The following is a 27526-nucleotide window of genomic DNA, read 5'->3' as shown; positions in this document are numbered from 1 at the left end:
TTTGCACTTCCTGTCGATCTCATTTTTGAGACGTTTGTATTCCTTTTTGCTGCTTCATTTACTGCATTTTTATATTTTCTCCTTTCATCAATTAAATTCAATATTTCTTCTGTTACCCAAGGATTTCTACTAGCCCTCGTCTTTTTACCTACTTGATCCTCTGCTGCCTTCACTACTTCATCCCTCAAAGCTACCCATTCCTCTTCTACTGTATTTCTTTCCCCCATTCCTGTCAATTGTTCCCTTATGCTCTCCCTGAAACTCTGTACAACCTCTGGTTCTTTCAGTTTATCCAGGTCCCATCTCCTTAAATTCCCACCTTTTTGCAGTTTCTTCAGTTTTCATCTACAGTTCATAACCAATAGATTGTGGTCAGAGTCCACATCTGCCCCTGGAAATGTCTTACAATTTAAAACCTGGTTCCTAAATCTCTGTCTTACCATTATATAATCTATCTGATACCTTTTAGTATCTCCAGGGTTCTTCCATGTATACAACCTTCTATCATGATTCTTAAACCAAGTGTTAGCTATGATTAAGTTGTGCTCTGTGCAAAATTCTACCAGACGGCTTCCTCTTTCATTTCTTAGCCCCAATCCATATTCACCTACTACGTTTCCTTCTCTCCCTTTTCCTACACTCGAATTCCAGTCACCCATGACTATTAAATTTTCATCTCCCTTCACTATCTGAATAATTTCTTTTATTTCAACATACATTTCTTCAATTTCTTCATCATCTGCAGAGCTAGTTGGCATATAAACTTGTACTACTGTAGTAGGTGTGGGCTTCGTATGTATCTTGGCCACAATAATGTGTTCACTATGCTGTTTGTAGTAGCTTACCCGCATTCCTATTTTCCTATTCATTATTAAACCTACTCCTGCATTACCCCTATTTGACTTTGTGTTGATAACCCTGTAGTCACCTGACCAGAAGTCTTGTTCCTCCTGCCACCGAACTCACTAATTCCCACTATATCTAACTTTAACGTATCCATTTCCCTTTTTAAATTTTCTAAACTACCTGCCCGATTAAGGGATTTGACATTCCACACTCCGATCCGTAGAATGCCAGTTTTCTTTCTCCTGATAACGACATCCTCTTGAGTAGTCCCCGCCCGGAGATCCGAATGGGGGACTATTTTACCTCCGGAATATTTTACCCAAGAGGACGCCATCATCATTTAATCATACAGTAAAGCTGCATGCCCTCGGGAAAAATTACGGCCGTAGTTCCCCCTTGCTTTCAACTGTTCGCAGTACCAGCACAGCAAAGCCGTTTTGGTTATTGTTACAAGGCCAGATCAGTCAATCATCCAGACTGTTGCCCTTGCAACTACTGAAAAGGCTGCTGCCTCTCTTCAGGAACCACACGTTTGTCTGGCCTCTCAACAGATACCCCTCTGTTGTGGTTGTACCTACGGTACGGCTATCTGTATCGCTGAGGCACGCAAGCCTCCCCACCAACGGCAAGGTCCATGGTTCATGTTTTTTTTTTTTTTTTTTTTGTCAAAATTATTTCTTACAAAACTAGTAACAACACTTATATCACGTACAAATTAATAACAGCCAACTGTAAGTAAGGATTTGCTTTGTAAAATACAAGAAAATGAAAGCTTTGAAAGAATAAGAAAACTGCAGTGGGAATCAGTAACAAGACTTGGGAGTGGGGGAGGGGGTGGGGGAGGGGGAGGGGGAGAGGGAGAGGGAGAGGGAGAGGGATATTTAACATTTGTAACAGGGGCACAAAGAAATCAATTGAAGGAGAAGGTAATAAAAAGGAAAAGAGAAGAGGAAGTAGCAAGAGAAACAAATTTTGACAAAATTACGTGTATCTGTTGAGAAGAATAAAGATCATCTACAGCAGACACAGAAAATTAGCATGCTTAATTCATTGCTAAAACAATTTTATTCTTTAATCTTTGTATCAGTGCTTCAGAAGTCTGCAGTGGTACTAACTGTGCGCTACATGCAAGAATACCACAACAAACTTCATTAAATTTTCTTCCATTTACTCATATTGGCATTTATAATCTCATTTCCTTTCTTGGTACCATGAATTCATAATTGTGCATGCCTTTACTCATGGCTTCTTTCATCTTTTTTTTCCTCCTTCTGTTTTCCCTCTTATTTTCCCAGTAACTGTACCTACTGTATTCCATTAATAGATTTTTTGTTTTCACAGTCATCATTTTTGTGAATCTACGTCCTTACTCTCTATCACCTGCATTCATTAAACATTTTGTTCCTTACAGTTTTACTATTTTGCAATGGTTCATATATATGAATATAACTTGCTAGAGTCACCAGTTACAGTATTTGAGATCTAAGTAACTTCATAACCTATTCTTTATACTTTTTTAAAGTGTAGTTAGTATTTCCATTTTGCAGTTTTCCCTCACATTTTCAAAGAAATAATATTTGGTTCCAAAAGCTTAATTGTTGGCAACTTTTGCTGCTGCTGTCAAACAATTTGTTAACCCTTTATCTGGTGAATGTGACTGTTACTAATTTTTATTTGGTTTCATAAAAAAATCCACAATGTTTTGATAGTGTACAGCTATGTTTTATTCAGATCTAAATTTTTCAAGTTGTGATGTAAAATCTAATATAAAATGCTCATGGGGTACTTTTCTAATTCATATGTTGTTTTACATTTTATGTTTTATAAATTTACAGTACTTGTTTCCAAATTACTAGAGGAATAAACTGAGATGCATAATTGAAAAATTACCAGTTCTTTTGGGAATGTAGGTGAACGTATCGGCCAAAATGTGTAAGAACTGGTCTTTTGAAATATGAGTTATCATAAAATGAAAATGATCTTTAGCATCCAGATAGTGATATACACTATTGCCTTCATATGTTTGTGATTGTGCACATTTTTATAGAAATTTGTAATGAGAATTCTGAATAAAACTTATTACCCATATAGTTAGTTACAATAATAATTTTTCTTGTGCTGTTTTTCAGTCAGCTAGCATTTAGTGTACAGTTTCTACACTGCAGCTTTTTACTTCCAACTAAAATCTTGTTTGATATTTAAAACTCAATAAACTTTTGGCTTCACTGTTCCATAAATACAGTCAGTTTAACTTTCACTTTACTGATCTTGTTTAAGGATCATGCACAGAATAGATGGAAAATTTTGGGTGTCCTAGAATGAAATCAGTAACTCAAACCATATATGGGCAACTGTCTGCCATAGGAATCAGTCACCTTTCATCTTTGTTAAGTGCGTTTTGCCTTAACAAATGCAACAAACTGTTGAAATTTTGTTGCTTCTTAATCATCATAACTTAAACTAAATATTGTAGAGATTTATGAGTTATTGTGAACGAATTCACAAGTACCTTGACATTTCATATTATCCTTTCCAGCTTTGTGAAATGACTACATGTGAGAATTTATACCAAAATTTATATTTTTGTGCATTGCATGGACCCTATCATTTCATTCCCTATGCAATTTTTGTTGAAAAATCTTGTATGTTCAATACTATAAAACATATGAACATCTTACTTCACGAGTTGTGGTATTTTCATTTCTTGCAATTCATTCATGTATCAATAGCAATATTTCTGTTAGGTAAAATGCATATCAGAACTGTTATCTAGCTGTTGCCTGCAATTTATAATCAATACTTAATGTTGCTGCAGTTGACCTACATAATCGTGTTTGCATGGGAGTGGTTTAGTTAAAACTGACCATTACTGTCATGAATTTATTTGCTTGGAATTAATTGTAGTTAATTGTTCCTCTGAAATATTCATAGATATAATATATTGTAACACCACTTTTAACAGATGATGCTTGTAGAAGTGGTGTATACTGCATTAGTTATAATGACAAATTAATACTTTAACCATCACTTTTAACATGTCAGTTCTATTCCATCATTTGTTAGCCACAAAGTAATTTGATTATACAAAAACTAAAATCTTCTGTTATCTGTGTTAATATCTTTTAGTATTATTGACAACAAGGACCCTTTAGTGCACAAAGAAAAGAATCTGTTTTAATCTAAGATGTTGAGGAAGCATAAATTTTGCCTATGCTTATCCTGGTACCAAACCAAGGCTCAAGTTTTGTTATTGATTCTGTTGTCTACTGAAACAGCTATGACGGCAACAAAAATTGCTGGATGGAATGAATGTTATTTAACACACATTGTTACAAATGTCTCATTTCACAAGGCTGTTCCCAATTACATTTGCTATAACATATGTACCTGACTGCTTGTTTCAGCCATGCAGTCTCCCGGTAACTTCCTTTAGAGACATAATAGTATTAAAAGGTATCAGAATGTATTATTCACAGTAAAAAAACTGACATGCATTAAAACTACTTATCGAGACTATAAGCAGTACCCTTTCTTCCATTTTTATTCCTCTTTCTGTTCTTTTCCTTTATAGTGGAGGCAGCCGGGAGTACGGGTAAATATCAACCTCATCTCTTTTTATTTATTATTTTTTCTTAATTTAACCTTCATTCATTACTGAAAACTTTTCACCAAACAGTATACCATGGTAGGCCAGTGAAGTAATGTACTGAGAACAGATGCTGTGAATGTGGTTCATTTAAAATACTTTTTTGTGCTCTTTGTAATATCCATAGATTATGGTACCAATTTATTGGAAAGTTTTGTGAGTAAGTAAATTAACTTCGGACATACTGGCTGATTACCATGGCCTGTAATCCAAAAAGTAATGTGATGTTTGTATTGATACAGCATCAGTTTGCACCAATCTTAAAACCAGTAACGGCAGCTATTCAAAATTATACAGCTCTCACTGATTCCATTTTGATACTTAGACCATCTGCTATTCATTATAATTCTCATCAGCCCATTGCATTAGAAAAAAGAAAAGAAAATATACATTAAGAAGAAAATAAAACAATGGGCTGATATTTCATTCTGTCTTACAAAACGAAAATCTCATTTAGTAAATTTCTTGTGCATATTTCCTGTCATTAATGCTGCCTCTAGATAGTTGAATACACATTTTGCAGTAGCAATTTCTACTCCTGTTACGATATGGATATGGCCTTCTGTATTGAACTGTGGATGACACTAAACTCGGGATATACTGGAAAAGCCAATTCAAGGGTACTGAAATATTTATTTTCCATCTCTTCACCTCTCTGAAATATTAAATATTAAATGCTCCTAAATTACTGTAAGTCTTTGCCATTTAAAACCCATGTAGTAATCATTTGAGTTGCTTAATACTCCTCATGACAAAAAAACTTGCCACACTTGTTAGATGTTTCAAAGCATAAAACTGTTACACAGATATATGGAACAGGAAGCACATCATTATTATTTAGCTGTAGCAATGCAATAAACAACAAATAATTTGATGTTGGAGGAATGACTTGGAATAAAAATTATACTAAACGTTTATTTGAATAAAATCATCAGCTTTTATTGTTAATGCAATTGCAAATGTAAGATGTTCATTCAAAATTACATACCAAAAAATAAATAAAAATATTTTTGTATTAATTAAGCACTTACTATGAGTGAGGGAGGATTGTAGAGCTATATTCCAATATGGTGCATAGTGAACAAAGTAATTTTAAGAGCTCCACCACTTCATTTCTTAACTACAATGTAATTGTTCAGTCCAGTGAAAATAGCCAGTCATATTTCCTGCTCATTTTATGATGCATAATCTAATACAATAAAGAAAAAAATGTAACTAATTGCTCTGATATTACGCATGGTAAATTTCAACTTCACATGTATTCATTTCCTTAACAGACCTTGTGATTTGAAATGGCAATGCATTTCCAGGCTGACATTAATAAAAAATAAAATTTACTACTCTATAACTCAATAATGTCTGAAACATTCTAGAAAATATTTTTATTTGCTGCTGTTGAGCACAACTAAAGCTATAAAACACCAGAAATTTGTCAGTAGCTGCAGTTGTGATAACACAGACCGATTCCCAGTCCCACTGAGAGGTGCAGCGATGTGAAACCGAAGAATGATGGAACATTAGAACTGATTGGTAACTAATGAATCAGTGATAGACACCACTTAGTTGAACCAAAAGAAAGGGAACAAGTTACTTAAGAGAACTAAAAATGCAAATCTATTTTGTGCATGTAAATTCCTGTCATTTTGTGCAGCCACTTTTTTATTGTTTCGAAACAAAAATATGCTTGTGAATTCTTAGGGCCTAAATATTCATATGATTTGGTGGAGAGTTTTGCAGCTTCTTATTTTTTATTGCACGTCTGTTGAATAAAAATTTTTTGTTTAACTTACTTAAGTTGTGTGTGTTTTGTCCTGTCATGTGAATGTTTTGATGTTAGAATTTATTGTAGGATAATGTATTTTTAAAAGGCTCTTGGTTTTATCTAAATAATAACTCTTAGCACCTTTAATTTTTGCACTATTTCATACACTGTAAAATATACAATAACAAAAGAAAGATGTGAAAACCAGTGATGAAAGTCTGCCAAACCACATATAAAACAACTCATTTAACAAGTGTTTGATACACATTGTTGTACATTGATGAGAGATTTTTTCCTACTGAATTATTATTTTGGAACAAAGTTTCTTTCACTTTCGAAGTGCTCTAAACATATTAAGAACCATACTCGTTCCTATATAATAACTTAATTAAAAACAAACTTAAATGAGAGGCAGGAGGGGTAGGCAGTGGATGAGCTGATGAAAGTTCTCTGCTCTAGGTCAACCTTATAGCAAAACATTGCCAGTTTGTTTTGTTTCTAGTTGCATTATTGGAAGTCAATATAAAATATGTTAATTTCCATCTTGGCAAGTGAAACAGTGAATGATGATGATGATGTAGAGAGAAACTGCAGGTCCCCAGAATTTTAACTAGTTCATTGTTAATGAGTCATTTGATACAGTTGGTTACAAAAATAATAAAACTCCTGAAGGAAAAAGAATAGCACAATACTGAACTAATTTTATCTTGACATACAAATGTAATTTATGACTGACTGGCTGCAAGTTAGTTGAGACTCTGATGGCCCAGTAGACTGTTGAAGCTAATAACCCTGTTCCCCAAACCATGTCTGGGCATAATCAACAGTGATGATTGTAGCAGCATCATTTCAGAAAAGGTTATCGTTGTTAGATATGTACTGCATTATACCTTTTCTTTTTACAGCATCAGTCTTTTGAATAGTTTGATCCTATCCTCTTTAGCTTGTACAATGATGTATTTTCATCTCTGCATATGGGCTTCATCCAGCATCCTCCATTATCTATTCAATGTTTTAGTGTCTTTGTCTGCCCTACAATATTTCATTTCACATAGAGTATGTTTCTCACTCATTCTTTCTGAAATATCTTCAGTTCATACTTTATCTATGCATTCAATTCTTAAACATCCTTGGTTACATCACAGTTCAAATACTTTAATACTGTTCAGATTAGCAAAATAAATAGTAGGCAGGCTGTTGAGCTGACCTGAGAGTTAGTTACTGGAGACCATGATGCTGAGCATCCAAAACCCTATCATGCAGCCATCCATCCATCCATTCATTATATGCATGTGGTTCCAAGACAGAAGTTCCAGTGTTTCCAGTTTCCTCTCTTCCAGTTTTATTGTTATCAAGTTTTACATCCCTGTAACACAGTGCTCCTGTCACATAATTCATTGTCAGGTTTTGAAACCAGCAAAACTCATTCTTTTATTGAAGAAACTCTTCACAGGTAACTATGTTTCTGATAGTGTATTACGTTCAGCAAGACATTATGAACCTTAGCATTGGTGCATATTATTCTTCGTGCCTTTTTGTCACTGATGCTTTTCCAGAAACCTGGTAGGAACTCCTCTTTTGTACATCTAGCGACCATATGAAATAACCTTCTGGTTTCTGAAGCTCCTGCTGATTGCATTAACTTCAACAGTATCTCACTGATTCATTCTGACTATTCAAACCTCTAAGCGACAAATTAAACTCTAATGCATTGTTGGACTGTCAGTTTCTGCCTCATAAACCACTTTATACTCTTCCTCCTCCTCCTACTAAAGGATGAAGTGATACCTTGGCTGGATCCTTAAAATGAAATAAAAACTTATGTTAGTCAAAGAGGATGCAAATTCTGAAATAGTGTTAGAAATAACCTTGTATAAAGTCTTCAGTAAGTAATATTGTAAGCTTGACAAATTTTAAATAAATAAATTGTAACCCTGACATGTCTCCTGTACATCATATGTATATTCTGAAGTTATACATGTTATGAGATGAATAAAACACATTCCACATTTCTCATCAATCTCCACCTCATCCTGTTCGTAGTTGCAGGACAGGATTTGCTAACTGTTCAGACTTTCAGTATAAAGCGTACATTTATTTGTGATTCTTTTGACATTTAACTAAAGTTTGCCTTTTGCACCTCATATGCCAACATTTTTTAATTTCTTCAAATTATATTCAGTTGTTGATTACATAGCAAAAATATCATTTCCTTTTTTTTATATCATTTCTTCCACAAGTTCTGTTTTTTGCTTCTTTCCATTTTGTAATTATTTTATATCTAAGTAACCTATTCTGGCACCAGCTGGTTGTCCCACCCATTATCTTGTTTGTATTTTGCTCATTAAAGTATGAAATGAACTATCCATGGCACTTTCCACTCTACTTTGCTGTACCTGTTGTACTGTCTCCAGCCTTAACTGTTTTTGTATTTCTAATGAATCATCATCAGGGTAATCTGCTTATAAGGCTGGCTTCCAAACTTGTTTACTTAGGAGGCACTGACTCTGTTTCAGTCCTTACAAGAACTGTTTGGTCAATATGTGTGTATGTCTATATTAAGTCTCTTAATGCTGTCCACCTCCGTCAGTTTTTAAAACTTGCCACTGATTTGCAGAAAGTTAGCTTTATTACATACTTTTGCAAATACTTTATTTCCATAATGAAATTTGCGTTCTGCAGCGGAGTGTGTGCTGATAGGAAACTTTCTGGCCGACTAAAACTGCGTGCCAGACAGAGACTCTAAGTCGAGACCTTTGCCTTTTGTGGGCAAGTGCATGCAGTTTTAGTCTCTCAGGAAGTTTAAATGTATTTTTGGATAGTTGACATGTGCAGATCCAGAGTACATTGACCTCTGATTCTCTCATTTTTGTAAAGTAATATAGAGGTTAGTTTGGATAGTGTGTTTCTTTCTGCATCCACCCAAACACACTCACCTCTCGCCCCCCAATATATATCTCCCTCCCTCCCTCTTTTATGTGTTTATGAGGGGGTGCAGGGGAAGAGGGTGGAAGAATGTTGATAGAATTAGAGTAATGCCTTCCAGAAGTCTTCAGCTTTACTTTGAAAGCTTTTTAGTGATTGAAATAAAACACAGCACATTTTGATGAGCGATCAACCACGCTAACATTAGAACTCGGTGATCATTGCGCATCCGCGGGAGCGCGCGCGCGCGCGCGCGCGCACACACACACACACACACACACACACACACACACACACACACACACACACACACACACACGACCATGTATTAAACTTGTTCTTAAAGTGATATTAAGACTAATAGAATGTTATGAAACAGCAGTCCACACCATCGCCAAACAACTTCACTGTTTAGTGGAAGTTGACAGGGCACTTCCTAAGCTTTTGGTGTGCATGCTGTACAGAAAATTGGTTTGGAAACAAGGTGAAGATTATCTATAAGGTTATATTGCTTATCGATAGGGTTATGTTAAGCAGCCTCAGTACCATTTCTATCAACCACAGATGTTTGTGTGCAGCTTCAGTTTGATTAAGTTTACAGTGAAAGAGGGTTCAAGATTGTGTTGGAGCTTTTATGTTACATATTCCATTAGCTCTGTAGCTACTTCAGAAAGAACTCTTCACTGTTCAGTGATTACTGTGAAGTGGATTTTTTCACCGTTCACATTTTGCATGCTGTCTTCAGCTTGGATGCTGTCTTCAGCTTGGATGCTGTCACCTTGCATATGTTTAATACATTGATAGTCCTTGTTATGTAGCTGCAATTAACTCTACTCAGACAAAATATCCTTAGTTAAAAACTAATAGGTCTTCCATTTTACTGCCCCTTCATCTGGATAGTAGCAGAGAGAAATAGGATATTTACCACCAAGCATACTGCAGTGCAACCTACCTATTAAAATTTCTCCCCTTCCCCACTCCCTGAAACTAAATAGAAATAATTATGTAAATAATCAACTAAGTTTCTATTTCCTATTTCCATTGTTTATTACTCATTACATTCTCTGTGAATTAAGAAATAACTTTAATATTTTGTAACTGCAGTTATAAGAAATTGATTGACGTGATATTCTGCAGTCTCTCTTTTCCTCTCAGTTCATTGTTTGTTAGCCCAAACTGCATTGTTAAAATTGACTCTCTTTGCACCAAGATATTTTATCATTTCGCTGAACACAAAAACCATTTCATGAAATATCAGACATGACCATTATCTACTTTGTGTATTTGTGTGCACAGAATCATTACATAAAAAGAAATTGTATTTCATTCAACTATCACAATATTGTGAGATGTAAATACAGTTGCAATTTCTTGTGCCTTTCACAGTGTAGCGTTCTGTGATGTCTTCCACACACTCCACTTCTCCCTCCTTTCACCCTCTAATTTTGATTCCTAATATTAAACAAAGGCAATAACAGGAGGCAATTTTTTGAAAGGGATAATTAGTTTTACATCAGGCTGAATTTTTTTGTAGGTACTGGTAATCTACTCTTGGGTCAAGTAGGTGGAGCAATTGTGAGAAGTGGAAGTTGAGGCGAGACTGACTGTTTTCATGGAGAAATTCATGTAGTTGATCATTGTTACACTTTTTTGCCATAAAGTGGATAAGTACTTCAGAAGAGGAGGATAGATACTTTTGGCATACTTCAAGAAAATTTTCTATTTTTAAACCTGTCTGCTACCACTTAATAAGCAAAAATTTTTGATTTTGCTTTATTTTTGGAGATCTTTTTTGGTAAAGATAAAGAAAATAATTTAATTCCCAAAATCTGTTAAAAAAATCTAAACATTGGAAATCTGTTTTTGAGAATGAGAATCAGCCATAAAAGTAAACTTTCCAGTAATGTTTTGAAGTAAATTATTTTAAGCAAATGAAAAATCCTTCTTTGTATATAGTCCTGAACCTTATGATTTCCTGAAACTTTTGCCCCACAAAAAATGCTGCTGAAGCAGGTGATTACAAAACCATTTTGTAAGTTATGTATCTTAATATCATTTACACTAACAGAAAAGTGGAAATCAGAGGGTCACTAATAATGCACTCATTTGGGGAGGGGACTAAGTTGCATGGTGCACTCACTTATTTATGAAGGTGCATTCATTAGATGTGTTAAGATCTATGAGGTTTCTTGATGGAGTTCATAAGTTATTAATGTAATTGTGTGTTCTTTACTTTACAACAAAAGTTTCAGCATGCTGTAATTGTGTTAAGACTATTTCAACATTTGTGAGTTATTATTTCTAACTGAATTAAGATTCCTGTGTTACTGATGTCACATAAGTTACTTGAAATTGCTATTGCATGTCTTAAAACTTAGTAAATTGTTTCAGAAGATTAAAAAAATCGCTGAATGAACGGAAGGAGAATGACTATTTAATGTAATCAAAATTAATACAAGATATACTTGTTAACATGACCAAAAACCAAAATGCCAAATTTGTCACCTAATTCCCTTACAAACATTATAAAAAGCATATGTCACATAGCATACAAGATGTAGCATTTAATTACAGTTATTAAAAACAAAGAGCAGGACATTGATATGTTTTCAGTTGTCATATTATTTCTAATTCATGTAGTTCACTTTAACCAAATATTATTTGCTGATAAATGAATTAATTGAACTCTGTTGAGTAGTCATACAAGTTTTCCCTCTTTCATATGTGAGAGTAGTGCACTGAAAATCACTTGTAGATCACTTTTTTATTTGTTGATATTTGTAATACCTCTTCTATGTACCATTCATTTGTAACTGTTTCCAAAACAGTTTAATAGTATATGGCTGCTTCAACAGCACATGGTGTGAAACACACATCAGCTCATGAAATTTCTCTGATATAGCAAGTGTAAAATTATAAAGAAATATTGCTACAGTTAATAAGAAACTGTTTGCGGGGCCTACAGAAATATGGTTACAGTTAATATGAAAATCTTTGAAAAGTTTACTAGTGTAATATTTATTTCCATTTCCCTTGTAACTGCGTCTGTACTTGTACAAAAGACAATATTTTTGGGAGCATAGGCTTAAACATTTCAGTTTTAGTTCCTTACATTTTTCTGGCATATGTGATCAGCATTGAGATGTAGACTGAATATGGCATAGGTACACTACTAACTTCAGTTTTGTTTATATTGCATTAATGAAAAGCAGCAGGGACCTGACATAGCAACACCACTTACACAGTGTTTATTTTTTTACCGTTATTCCTTGTTACTGAGTGTGTAGAATATTTGTAAATTTCAGTAGTCTCTCCGAACAAAAATAAGTTATCAGTTACAGGCAAAATGTTGTTGGAATGAAATTTTTAAAATTTGTTTTTCTGTTGGAATTAACATTTTTTCTCTAGAAGCCTTATGTTTCTCGCATGTTCAGGCAAGTTCCTCCTCTCCGACTAAATCAAATCTGTAATAGTCCTTAGCAGAAAGTCAAGTAAAACCTGCTCACAGCAACAAGAGCACAGCTCATTTCATGTATCTCCAGGGAAATATACATCAGGATGATTGGAAATCTGATAAAAGTCTAGGATTCACAAGCTAAAAAAACAGTGCTACCTGTTTTAAATTTCGATAGTGTGTTTTCAAAAAGGCTGTGTAGAACTAAATGTGAATTTTATTTAATTGTACTGGAGTATTGTAAATAGGTCATGGTGAGAAATATGTAAAAAGGAGTTGCTGTTAAGAGGCCTCACATGACCAACATGCCATTGAGATGCACAGTTCCATCAGTGTGAAACAAAATCTCGTTGCTCGTGTAGACTAGGAGCTCTGTTTCACCTCATCTGTGTAGTCAAAACCTTTTGCATTACAAAAATTTCCTTTGTTTCATTTTTTGAACAATTGCAAGTTGTATTGTCATTCAGTTCAGATGGTGCTTTTCTCTTCCTGTTTTGCTTTCTACACAACTTTAAGAAATGCAGATTGTGTACCCCAACAGAATTCATATTTTGGCTATTGAGATAATATTAAATCTCAGTGGGGATCAGTAAATTTCCTTCTTTGTTAATGATGTCTCACTTAAGTAATTAGGAATATGTACTGAGAATATTAAGTAGGATATGGTGGGCTCTGTATGCTGCATATTGTGCAATTATCAAAGATAATATTTTCATACTCCAGCATTAGTTTATGCTATCACACATTGTACAAAGTGTTTTCTCCATTTATTTACAAATTATTTTGTTCAATCATTATACTAAATATGTGGCTACCATGCTTGTTATTCATGCTCTGGAACTTCGGTTGAAATACTTAGAATTATTAGCAAATACATGCAGTGGAGCCATTTTTGAGATACAAGAAGTTGATTTTCCAGGAGCAATTGTTAGAAGAGGGCCACGTATTAATGAGTGAAGATAAAAGCTGAAAACCAGTAAAAATGTGCTTTATATATTTTGAAAGTGGTGTATTGTGGATGTGTTTAACCACCTTGTGTAATGGAATTTAATTCTTGCATACACATCATACAAAATTTTCTGCTCAATTTCCTCTATTTCCTCTATTTTCATGTAGTTTATTTTGTATTTGTATTAGAAATGTCTTTGTTGTGGTTGCTTTCATTAATCCATTTTGTCATTTAGTTTGAATACTGATTAAAGTTTTATGTCCTGTTTTACAAGTTGTCAGTATTTTGGAAGGTGCATCAACAACTCCAGAAAGACTGGCGTGAAAATAATAGTGAAGTTGGATGCACTAGTTATTTGTAACATACTACTCAACCACATCGTTGGCAGTTCCTGCTATCTTCAAGCAGTTTGTTCCATCATTACGATAAATGTAGTCTCATTAAACTGCTGCATGCAACAACAGGAATAAAAAAAATAGGTACTATTACTCAGTAAACAGTACGCAATTAAGATATTTTGCACTTAGTATTTACTAACATATATGTACCCTTCCTAGAAGAAAAATGTGGAGCATCCCCTTCCAAATTATTTTGTATGCAGTGTATTTGATTACTGGGAATGAATGATTTCGTTTGCTTGCTAGAAATCTCTTAAACAAGAGAATTACTTTTAACTTACTTATCAACAGTTTCTTAGAACAAACAGTCTTCTATTTGGAAGATATTATGGCTAGAATATCTTTCTGCATCCACATTCCATTCAGTTATAAAGTACTATCTGATTTTTGAAGGTTCATTCATTCGGTGCAAAATATTGCATAACATTCTGTTATACATTATTGGAATGTGCTTTCTGTAAGCCTATAAAAACTGCAGCATTCACCTGAAATTGCTGGTCTAGCTGTCATTAATTAGACTGATTTATATTTCATTTGAATTTAGTACACAGCATCTTTATTATGTATGAGGGACTGCATGAGAATGATAGGGCATTATCAGCAATTCAAAAAATAAAAATTAAGTATGTCATTCTCCTTCTCAAAATTTAATTTTAGTTATCTACTGACACAAGTAGACAGAATTATTGTAACAGGAAATTGGGGGGGTGACAGTCTGCAGAAGCAGGTGAGCGTGATGAGCACAAACCTGAGCAACAAGCTGGATGAGCTGCAGGCGAGAGGAGACCGACAATTTGAAACGTCTGTAGCACTGTGCGAGATCCGGACCCAGCTACAAGAGCTCACAAAATCAGTCGAGTCGTGCCAGAGTGAAGTGAGTGAGGTGAAGCGTGATATGGTGGCCATCAAGCACGAGCTGGATACTGTCCAGCAAGTGAAAGAAGAGATTGAAGAACTGCGTGAATTTGTTGATCGACTGGGCGAGCAGAGTCATCGTCGTAAGCTTCGCCTTCTAGAACAGGTAGGTTACAAACACTGTACTTCATCTTTTCTGTTTATAGTTCTGTTTTCTTTTTACACATTGCAGGGTGACTGTTAGTTTTATAACTATGCACTGCCTAAATTTTGGTAACTTTTATGCTACTATTTGTTTTTGTGGATTTAAAAGATGATGACGATGGTGATGGACATGACAGCATAGTTTACAATTCTGCTCATCTGATGGTTGTGTAACGTTCTGTTTCATTTCAACTTATTACCAGGCTAGTTTAGCAAGGTGATATTATTATATTTTCCTGATACCCTTCGCACACACACTTTGCGGATCACTATATTCATTATCATAAGCAGTACATGGAGATTCAAAAAGCTCACTGGAAAAAAAAGTTGACAATCCATTTTGTGGAAATTATTGTAACTAGTGTTCTAGTGATGCTGTGATAGGCAGTCTTACATAGGTTTACTGCAGGACTTAAACACTTCTGGCTGAGCTAGGTATTGAGCACATACAAGATCATTACTTGGGTCACTTGAAGGTTATGACTAGATCAGTCATTTAAGTATATTGTGCAGAGGAGCACATTAATTCATCTATACATCATCAACAAATATCAATATAATAATTGAAAGTACTGCACAATCTATCTTTGATTTTTTTCTTTCTTTCTTTGGTTATTCATGGTAGAAATTCTTTCAGTTGTTGCATAATGTATTGACCTTGTATATCTCCTAGTAGTTTTATAGAAGTAGAACTACTTGCTTTTAAAGTTTTCTTTACAACAATTGATTCAGTAGTGACTAAGCATTAGAAGGAAGCAGCAATTTTCATAATCTGGATGTCAGTACCATCCATTGTATTCCTGTTAAGCAAAGTTGTAATTATCAGTGCCTAGAAAAGCCTACATTTTCATGTTACAAGTGTCATAGTTGATTGGACTGCCCACAAGTAGGTTAGAGAGCTCGAAATTAACCACAAGGTTTTTCCACTATTATATGCTCCATAATAATGCTAAAACTTACAAATTTCGCATCAGGAATTTAAGTCTGCTGCTGCACCTGAAATACTATTTAAAGTAGGCATGAACGAACCATTTTCCTGATGAACACCACACAGGCCTATTAACACATTTAGTAGAAATTACAGTGAAATACAGGAAATCATATTTAACAAGAGACGCAAACACTGGCTATTTTTTAACAAGATACACAAACACTAAGTATAGAAAAGTTTTAAACTGTAGTTTAAAGTGCTTACTTTTATATGTGAACCTAACTAATATGTTTGCCTTACCAACAGGTGGTAGTCATTGTACTACATTGAGCATCACATTGTACCACTTTTCAATAATACACTACATGCTTATTTGATAACATCTCTTAAACATATACTGACCAAACAGGCTCAAAAATGGTACTACTTACTCAGCAATATAGTGGAAATTAGAAACAGTTGAAGTCAATGAGTCTTGGATTTAAAACTAATGTAGTTCTGTAACAGGTTTGAAAATCCTCCGCAGGATATCCCAATCTGCAGCATATCACATTCTGTGTAACATTTACTCCCAAAACATTACATCATATGGACCTCTCTGTTCTTCATGAAGAAATTAAGAAATTCAGAGAAGTGTTGTGATAAAATTGTTTGGGGCATATGAGGAGGGAAAAATGTTACTACTCATGGAGCATTGAATTATGCAAATGTAGTAGTTAATATTTACAATTCATCGCTTTTTGAAGTGCTATTAAGAGAAAGCAGTATATATTTTATTCAATTACAAATGATTCCTTCAAAATAAGAGTTTGTGTCTCATTTAAATTTGTGTGATTAGTGGAAATGTGGTATTTCATCATGTTGTTTTCTTGATTGTTGCTATCATCTCTTGCTCAAAAAAACTGTATAGGCACTGACAAAGGACTACCTAGTCAATGTAGCAATGGCCACCACAGAAATGTGTTCCCTACTGCACACACTCCTGCCTGTTGCAGTGCATCTCTCTTCTCCTACAGCCAACCCAGCATGTTTCAGCCACTAATCTACATCCCCCAGTCCATTTTTTTTCAATGACACAGTGCACCTCTTCAGTCAGAGCAGTTTGCGACATGAAATCCACCACCTTACTCCTTTCCTCCAATGTGGTCAACCACATTCAGACTATCTTGTTTTGCAGCTACTAATTATTCCCTTCAGTAATAGTTTCTCTTCTAATGTTTTACTTCCTACTTTTGAATCTCTTTGTCTTTGAAATTATTTCTGTAACAATTTCATGTTCTTTCTTCACTGCTAATGACAATGTGGTAGTTTGAGATACTGTGTGCATAGGAAAAGCTTCTAAGAACCTATTAGCTCACGATTAACATGAAGAAAGGAATTCTCATGGATCCCATTTTTCAAGTTACTATGTTTGTTGATTAATAACTTTGGTAAATATTCATTATATCAGACTTACATGCAGTGTTCTGCTATGACAGGTCACCCTGTAATTTTATTTTGTCATGACTAATGTAAGAACATTTAAAACAGATATTGAAACTTCCTGGCAGATTAAAACTGTGAGCCGGAATGGAACTCGAACCTGGGAACTTTGCTTTTTGCAGGAAACTGTTGTACCAACTGAGTTATCAAAGCACAACCCATGACCTGCCCTCACAACTTTACTTCCACCAGTACCTCATCTCCTATCCTCCAAAATACACAGAAATTCTCGTGCAAACCTTGCAGTACTAGCACTCTTGTAAGAAAGGATATTGGAGAAATGTGGTTTAGCCAAAGCCTAGGGAATTGTTTCTAGGTATAGTTTCTGTATTTGAGCATTGAAGAAGCTGGTAAACCTGACATACTAAATTGTATCTTGAATGTAGATTCTACTTTTGCAAAAAGAGTCATCTGAGTATTTCTCATGCTCTGGTCTAGCAATTTAATGAGCCTTTACCTCATGTATCCAATACTATACTAAATTTCTCAAAATGTTCTCCTACTAATTCCAGACCAGCATATGGAGGACAATGGATGTGAAGAAAAAGTCACTAGATGTATGCTACCTAAATCTTGCCAAAAATGCTAAAAATCTATATTTAAATTTGAGTCTTCTTCACATTTTTAATCTGTTAGGAAGGTTCATTCTTGCACCAACTGCAAAGTTGAAGTGTCTGAAAAGCTGATAATGTTTACATATTAATTTTATATTATGTGGATCTTATATGTTTGTGTATATATTGAATGAAATGAGGTAGCTTGATGATAATTTAAACAGAATTAATATATATGTATAAATATTTCTGATCCTTTAATTGTAGACTAATATTGAATCATAGAAGTACTCCTGACAGAAACTGCATGTATCTCATCTTGAGACATATTGCATCAGATCAGTTACAGTAAGAAGGGACATGAAATCTAAGAATTAAATACTTTCATTTAGCTGTCTTTGTGTTACTGTGTTTTCTATCAGTTTTTTAAGTTGAGGCAGATGTGTTTTTCACAATTATTTAACATTTGCACTTTTGTAATACTCTAAAGCAACTGGATAGGTAATAAAGCTAGCCTAAATTCATTTTGTAATCTAGTTTCAGCCAGATGAGCTGCAATGTTTCAGGAGTAACGGATGTGTTTATGTGAGTGGCTCATGCATAATTTTTCCACTGTACAACTTCACTGAGTACACTGTATAATTGTATATTGTTATGTTCTGTGTACCATAACATGAGCTTTGTCACTTCACTGCACTTGCTTAAGTCCCTCAACTGACATTATTTTTGGGACTTGAAGCATAACTGTATTCATTCACTGTTATCTCATTCCATTCAATAAATATGCAGATATGAAACTTTGTGATAACTGCTCACCTTTGTCTAAGTTTCTCATTTGATTTTTTCCCATTGTTTGCAATAGATTAGAAAACCATATTTTTATTCAAAATTCATTTTAGTGTAAAGTCTTTAGATAAGCAAACATGTCTGTCACAGAAAAATGGGTGATTAATTATCATCCATAATTTGCCAAAACAGAAGACATCTCTGTTCCCTGATAGTTTAAGGGCATCAGTAAATCCATGTAGTAGGCTATACATCTACGTATAGACATAAATTAAAAAAGCAAAATTTGTATTCAGCATTAACATTACATACAGTGAATTTGGGAGTAACAAACTTCATCTTGAATAAGATGTGCATGTAGTGTAATGTTGAATTAAAAGTTTGATTTAAAGTTTGAATCAGTTGAATTTATAAAGAATGCAGAATGAACTATTGGTTGATTGGCTTGTGGAATGAAAAGTTTTATGTTGTAACTGGCAGTATTATTATTATTATTATTATTATTATTATTGACTGTTACTTATTTTCCAGAATGGCAACATAATGATTTTTGAGAAACCAAAATATTGAAAATACTTGATTTTACTACATCACAATAATGCATCAGTTCTTTTATGTTCCCTTATATCTTAAAATATTAGTAAACTAGTACTGTTTTTTTCTTTTTTATTTAGTTTCTTTTTAATCAGTAAATCACAGTGTCAAGTAAAATGGAAAAATTACTTTTACTCTCAGCAATAGATCTTATAAGAATTGTGAACACATCTTTTTTCTTAGGGCTGAATTTACTCCAGTAGATGAAGTATCACTTAAGCAGTGTACGAGATGCATAGAAGATACATCTCCCTGTATTTCTTTAATGAATAAGAATTTATGCAACTTTAAACAGGCCACTATCTGATGTCAATAATCTGGTAAAGTCCAAACCTCTTAAAGCCAGCATTGGAGTTGAGTGGAATTTAAATTTCTGAGTCCAGATATTCTTGTATGATATAAGAGGAATGGCTAATGACATATTCTTTCACTTAACTTATCTGTGTACTGCTGACACCTCAATTTGCTATCCAACTGGATGCCTGGGAAATGTACATATGAAGTCTCATCCTCTGTGTTCCCACTGAACTGTTCGTGTGGTACTTGATAGTCAGTTTTATTTTTCTAGACTTGCGTCTTTGTAAGATTAAGGGTTAAGCTGTTTTCTGGGAGCTAGTTCCAATCCTGTTCAATTATTCTTGTGGCAGTATCTGGTATGGATATGTATACTAGTGTCATTAAATATCGTAGGTAAATCATTTATGTAGGCAAAAAACAGGAGCAGGCTAAGCACCAAGCCATATGAGACACCACATTCAATGTTTCAGCACTGTGAAGTTAGTCTTATTTCTGTTCCCTCATTTCATAATGTGACCATATGTTTCTAGAACAAGACTCTCTTCATGTGAGGGAAATGCCTTTAATACCATACTATTTTAGTTTCTCCAGCAGAATTTTATTATTTGCACAAACAAAGACCTGGGAAAGGTCACAGAAAATGCCATAATGATAATTTTCTTCTTTTGTTCTACCAGAAGTGAATTTGTGAGAACATATATTGCTTTTTCAGTAGAAAAGCCTCAATATAAAGCCAAAGTAAGACAATTGTTAAAAGATGATTCAAAGCTACCTTTTCAAAAAAAATTCAGAACACAGGAAGGAGGGAAGACCTCTATAATTAGAGGTAACTTCTTGTGATCTTTCCAATAGTTTAACAAAACTGTTGCTGGCAGTGACTTTGTTAATCAGTCCAATGGGTCTGTATTTAAATATTTATTTTTTATCTGGGTTTCTTTCTGGTACTGTCAAGAATTCCAGTCATTTGAATTTATCATAATCTGTATGACTCTGTCATTGGGAGGATGAATATCAAGTTCACTCATTTCATTTTTATAATGTGGTGAAGAATTTGGCAGTAGTATATGTAATGGTATTTTGTATTGGTGAGAGCTAGTCTTCTGCATTAAATAAAGCTCTCTCTTCTTCCTGGTACAGGCTGCTTTTATCTTAAGTCTTTTTACTGCCATTTCACTACTGTGCTGAAATAGATCATTTTTTTGTGATCTCACACATATTGGTTGAAAGACGGTCGGATTTAGATAAATTGTCAATCATTGTTTTGCTAAGTCCTATTCTTGTTGGAAATATTGCTGTGAGCAACAAACCAAAGATAGGCATTTAAATGCCCTGGGTTAATACTGCCCAGAATTAAATCAATATTGAACTCTCCAGATACAACAGCTTCACAATCTTATGGACAACCTCTGAAATTTCTTAAGGAAATTTAAAACATTTCCTGTTGGGGGCTGTACACATTAAGACCCCATATGCAGTTCTTGTATGGAAATGTAGCCTAGGACTTTTAAGTTTTGTTTATATAGCCGGTCTCCCTTTCCTTATTTACATATGCAGTAATTAATAATGTGGTAGTAACTTGGAACCATCTAAGTGCATGTATTCAATTACTGTGACTTCCAAATGATATGTTCAGCATAGAACATTTGTAAAAATATCTTTAGATCTTTCAGTTTCTTGTAATGATATGAGAAGCTGATCTTTCTCATTTGAAAAGCTTCTTGTATTTTCTTGAAAAAGCTCAATTTATGATGATTGTTGCCCTTTGTGTTGTCTAAGGTGCTGTTTCTTGTTTCTCCATTTATTCCCAAAATTGTGGGTCTATATATACTAGCTGCACTGTCTCGAATAACTTTACCTTAAAAAAGGCCCAATGGAAATAGTAGGGTTTGGAGAAAAATCTTCTGGTTATACTGAATGCTTGTGTAGATTAACCATACAAGCAACTTCTTACAGGGAACATTTAGATGTAGACTATGCCATGTATGGTGCACCTATGTGAGGGACAATGCATCAGTCACATCCATGTGCGATTTCATCACTGTACTGACTCACTCCTGAAGCTCTGTACTTACACAATCTGTTTACTAGAGGACTGTTCCCAGCAGTGTGCCTGATGTCCTCCTCAGTAGTATAGTTCAGGTTACAGTTCAGACTGTTTCCAGCATCTGCCAGTAATAACTACATAATCTTAGTTACCAATCCTTTACTTCTGCGTGAATCTTGTAATTGATATGAGTATTCAAATGATAAATTTCCAAAGCATTTTTTATTTGATGATAAACTGAAACTGTTAAGGGAATCTTACTTGTTCCTCCTCCTCATTTTCACTCCTGCAATTCATTTGCACTATTAAGCTGAGAGAGAGAGAGAGAGAGAGAGAGTGAGAGAGAGGAGTTATGCAAATTGGTCACAAATTGACTTTCATATGGGTATCAGTGGACAATGCAAAACTGTAAACTTTAGTAGCTGATGGATGAATTTGTGGCATTACAGCATAATTTTACCACACAGCTTACAAGGATAGTAAACAGGGGAGATGTCATTACCAGGGCATAAAGTCTTTGCAAATTTCATTCTGTGTACTCATTTAGATAGTATGTGTGCCTTGCAGACAGGTGCATGGAAAATATATGCGGATTTCACCATCTGAGAGAGGATGTGTTGTTGGGCTCAAAGAAGCCTGATGGAGTAATTGGTGAATTGCTCGACATTGAGTAGGACCAATGCCACTGTTCAACAGTGTTGTCAGGAATAGGTGAACCGTGGCTGAACACAATGTCAAAAAGGAAACGATTGACATAGAGAGACAGCAGAACGTGAGGATTGGCCAGTCATCAGAGGGGCACTCAGAGCCCCAGATTCATCATAATCATCATCAATCCAACATGCAGTTGGTGCAGCAGTGACCGCAAGTACCATTAATAAGTGGCTCACAGATTGGGGGTGGAGCTCTTGGTGCCCCTTACATCACCTACCATTGGCCTCTGTACACCAACAAGCCTGTTTGCAGTGGTGTTGGTCACATTTGGTTTGGAATCTCATTGTCTGGAGTAGAACTGTCTTCAGTGATGAGTCCTGCTTCAAACTGAGTCCCAATGACCAGCGAAGGCTTGTCTAGAGACACCACAGACAGCATTGGGCTACAAACACTACTGTCACCTACTATATGGCCCGACAAGCAAGAGTGATGATCTGGGGTGAAATTTCGTTTCATAACATGACCCATTTGGTTGTCATCTGCAGCATCCTTACAGCACAGTAGTATGCCAAAGATATTCTACACGCTATTTTGTTGTCCTTCATAGCAAGCCATCCTGGGCTTTTACATTTCTGCAAGAGTTTCTGCTGCTTGCCTTCTTGCTTGCCAAACCATACATTGATTAGCAAAGTTGCTGAATCTCTTTCTGCCTGAGAATGTTTGGACCATTATGGGCAGGGCCCTCGAATATGTTCAGGATTTGATGATCTAACATGCCATTTGGACAGAATTTGGCTCAGTATTCCTCTGGAGGGTATCCAACAACTTTATCAATTAGTGCCAAGCAGAATAACTGCTTGCATATGAGCCAGTGGTTTACCAGGCCTTTATTGACTTTCTCAATTTCTGAAGCTTTTTCTTCTTGAATAATTCGTCCAGTTTTTCTGAAATTGCAATCATTTGTTTGTCTGTACAGGTATATCACATCCATTGATTTCTATACCACTTGGATAATTCCTTTGTGATGTGTTGTTCTCTCTCCACCCTCCCCCCCCCCCCCCATGCACACACTCATGTGTATTTATATTTACTTTCCCCCTACTATTTAAACAATGTGTTCTACAAAAAATACAGGTACATTGCAAATAGTTTTTTTACCAATGTATGTTATCGTTTTCCCCCTAAAACAGCTGCAATCTTTACTTTAGAAGCAATGAAATAAAATTTTGAAGGACTTTTGCTATTGATGCAAACCTTTGAACAAAAGCTATAAGCAGGAAACCGGTCAGCTTTCATGTTGCAAGAAGACTGATAAAATTTTATACCCAGAATAATTTAAATATGTACTTCTGCTTTTAATTTCTGTTGTGCATAAGTCTGAGTGCATATACGTTCATAGTATGATATTTTTCGTTGTCGTCCTCTAAGTTTATTATATTTTTTGCACCCCTACACAGATTTTGCATGATTATTATTTTATTTTTCAGTTATCCTGCATTAATCTGCATGTGCTTGCTTGCTTTCTTGCTTGAATATTTCAATGTGGCTCCAGAAGCATGTCATCTTGGACCAAGGCACTGAATGAAATTGCTGCAAGATGTAGAACATTCAAAAGAAGCTGATTCATGTGTATGAAGAACTGAAGAGGAAGATAGACATGAATTTAGCAAAACAGCACTTTATTGTGAAAAACTTAATTGTGGTCTAAATATCACTTTATTGTATTGTAAAACATAAAAATCCTGTAACTTTTATGGTTCAAAATTTATACCATGAAATTGTCAATTACATGACTGGGACTCTCTGACTTAGGTGAAAGTACTAGTCCTAGAGAGAATGGGAATTGTTTCTTTCTTGTATTAAAAACTGGAAAAAAGATGAGGCTGGGAGGGAGGGTGATAAAAAGAAGCCTAAGAAATAAATAATATGCTTCCTGATGACCAGCCAAGTTTTCAGTTTATAATATTTTATTTTTAACAATGGCATTGATACTCTGCAAGTTTCCTACTGAATTGTGATAGTACATAACTGAATGTGTGTGTTATATAAATAGCAATCTTTGGCTGTGTCTTTCCCAATTTGGTCCAGTTTGATGAACTGTCATCATTAATGCCGGCCGAAGTGGCCGTGCGGTTCTAGGCGCTGCAGTCTGGAACCGCGAGACCACTACGGTCGCAGGTTCGAATCCTGCCTCGGGCGTGGATGTGTGTGATGTCCTTAGGTTAGTTAGGTTTAACTAGTTCTAAGTTCTAGGGGACTAATGACCTCAGAAGTTAAGTCCCATAGTGCTCAGAGCCATTTGAACCATTTTGTCATCATTAATCACGTTATTTGACATGGTCAAATTTGGAGATAAGTGATCTGTTGTGTTAAAGCTGTGGATTCAAGAAAACCTGTATAATAGTCAGTATTGCAAATTATGTAATTTTAGTGATTACTAGTCTCAGCTTATCTACAAGCCATCTTCAGATCCTTTTTTTTTTTTTTAAATATTAAAAAAAAAATATGTTGGGTAGTGTACAACTGCCAGACAGCATGACATATTCTCACAATTTGTGTATGCAGGATTGTTTTTTATGCAATCCAATGGAACAGTGATGTAAATTATTCTAGAATAAAAGGTCATCAAACGTAATGCACACAGACAAAATCTGACAGTTTATGTATCCATACACAGTGATCATGCTTGCGACATTGTGTTATTCAAAAGCAACATCAGAAGTAGTGACTGTTAAGTACTATGCAGAATGAGATGCCTGTTTCTCGCTGGAAACTAGCATTATGTAACCTCTTTAGGTGAACATTCTCATTTTACAGAGTCCATAGTCACTGTTTGTGACATTACTTTAGACTAATGTAATGTGGAAAGCATGATCGCAGTGTCCACATATGTATACTGTCTGATTCTGTCGGTGTTCATTACACATGGCGGACTTCTTATCCAGGGAAAATTTACAGTATTGTTCCATTTGACTGTATAACAAACAATCCTGCTCACACAGATGATGGTGCTGTGTCCTGCCGTTTGGCAGTTGTACACGAATTAGTGTATTTTGTTACAATCTGTAGATGCATTGTAGATAAGCCAAAACAAGTATCAGTAAAATTATATTTGTGATCTTGAATTTTAAAAGTTTTTCTGAATCCACAGCTTTATCATCATTAATCATTGGGAATATTGATAACTCAAACTGTTTAAATAAAGTGATTTCATTTTGGACGTAGTTGTATGCTCAGTGTCACTTATTTCTTTCCACTGGATTTGGCTCTACAAATGATGTAACATTTCCTGTACAATGTTTATTCTAATTACTGTTAATTTTTTGCATTAGGCTAACAAATTTATAATGAAAGTTTTGAAATCTTTGTGAATAAACTTCCAACTTCATATTTAATAGCAGAAAAGTGTAAGAAATACTCTTGTAAATAAATATTCGAAAAGAGTAACAAACATTGTAAGTTTTGCAGATCTTAAGTTTTTCATACCATATATGTTATTTCCAATAAAATGAGAAATTTTATTTGTTCTTTATTTTGTGTTTGTTTCTGTTAACCCCAAGAAAATCTATGCAAATCTGTCCTTTTAAAATGGATGATGAAAAATTAGACTTCAAATGATATATGCTAAGCACTGTGATTTTGTGATTGCAGACTTCTGTACAATATTGAATCACACAAAATATAAATGATAAATCATATGCTTACAATGAAAATAGTTACTCTTCATCTTACTCATACCAACACAGTTAATTACACAGTACAAAACTGGAAAATATTATGTAAAATATGTGTCTGTGATTTTATACTCCATTTGTTCTTCATAATAAATTCTAAAAAAAATATTGTGTTGTGTATTCCAGGGACTGACATTCTTCCTGTCATATGCAATCCTTGCCGCAGTTTTGGGAATGCTGCAATTTGGCTACAACACGGGGGTTATCAATGCTCCACAGGGGGTAAGTTCCTTTAATGACCCAATATGACTTGTGTTTCGCCTGAGTTAATAATGTGAATATATTGTATCTTTGGTTTTTTTTCCTCTCAAAGCAGCAGGGTTGTGAGACTATAATTAGGTATTATTTAAATGTTAATTAAAACTAAGTGACCTACCTTTAGCAAAAGCAGAGAAGGAAAGTTGCTACTCACCATATAGCGGAGATGCTGTCATGAGGCACAGCAAAAAGATTCACACAGTTATAGCTTTTGGCCATTAAGGCCTTTGTCAGCAGTACACACACACACACACACACACACACACACACACACACAAAAACTGCAACTTGCACACATGTCTGCAGTTTCAGAGAACTGAAACCACACTGCGAGCAGCAGCACCACTGCATGATGGGAGTGGCGACTAGGTGGGGGGAAAAGGGGGAGGCTGGGGCAGGGAGGGATAGTATGGTGGGAGTGGCGGACAGTGAAGTGTTGCAGTTTAGATGGAGGGCAGGAGAGAAGGTGCGGAGGGGGGAGGGGGTAAGTAGCAGAAAGGAGAGAAATAAAAAGAAATTAAAAGACTGGGTGTGGCGGTGAAATGACAGCTGTGTAGTGCTGGAATGGAAACAGGGAGGGGTCTGGATGGGAAAGGGCAGTGACTAATGAAGGTTGAGGCCAGGAAGGTTATGGCAACATAGGATGTATTGCAGGGAAAGTTCTCACCTGCGCAATTCAGAAAAGCTGGTGTTGGTGGGAGGGATCCATATGGCACAGGCTGTGAAGCAGTCATTGAATGAGGGATATCATGTTTAGCGGCGTGTTCAGCAACAGGGTGGTACACTTGTTTTTTGGGCCCAGTTTGTCAGTGGCTGTTCATGCGGACAGACAGCTTGTTGGTTGTCATGACTACATAGAATGTAGCACAGTGGTTGCAGCTTAGCTTGTAGATCACATGACTGGTTTCACAGGTAGCCCTGCCTTTGATGGGATAGGTGATGTTAGTGACTGGACTGGAGTAGGTGGTGGTAGGAGGATGTATGGGACAGGTCTTGCATCTAGGTCTATTACAGGAGTATGATCCATGAGATAAGGGATTGGGAGCAGAGGTTGTGTAAGGATGGACGAGTATATTGTGTAGGTTCGGTAGACAGCGGAATACCACAGTAGAATGGGTGGGAAGGATAGTGGTCAGGACATTCCTCATTTCAG

The 27526-nt window shown here is 35.3% G+C and overlaps 1 protein-coding gene across 2 annotated transcripts in view; it reads left to right on the top strand.

Annotated features, from left to right (window-relative positions):
• The window catches only part of LOC126260852 (glucose transporter type 1), a 522947-nt gene that overhangs the window by 256291 nt on the left and 239130 nt on the right, over nucleotides 1-27526 (top strand). For both annotated transcript variants that reach the window (XM_049958265.1, XM_049958264.1), the window contains 3 exons: nucleotides 4418-4438; nucleotides 14695-15001; nucleotides 26242-26337. In XM_049958265.1, coding sequence (XP_049814222.1) covers nucleotides 4418-4438; nucleotides 14695-15001; nucleotides 26242-26337 — 424 coding nt within the window. The remainder of the gene's footprint in view (nucleotides 1-4417; nucleotides 4439-14694; nucleotides 15002-26241; nucleotides 26338-27526) is intronic.

Source organism: Schistocerca nitens, chromosome 5 (genome assembly GCF_023898315.1).
Source record: "Schistocerca nitens isolate TAMUIC-IGC-003100 chromosome 5, iqSchNite1.1, whole genome shotgun sequence".
NCBI lineage: Eukaryota > Metazoa > Arthropoda > Insecta > Orthoptera > Acrididae > Schistocerca > Schistocerca nitens.
This window is presented reverse-complemented; position numbering and strand designations above follow the sequence as displayed.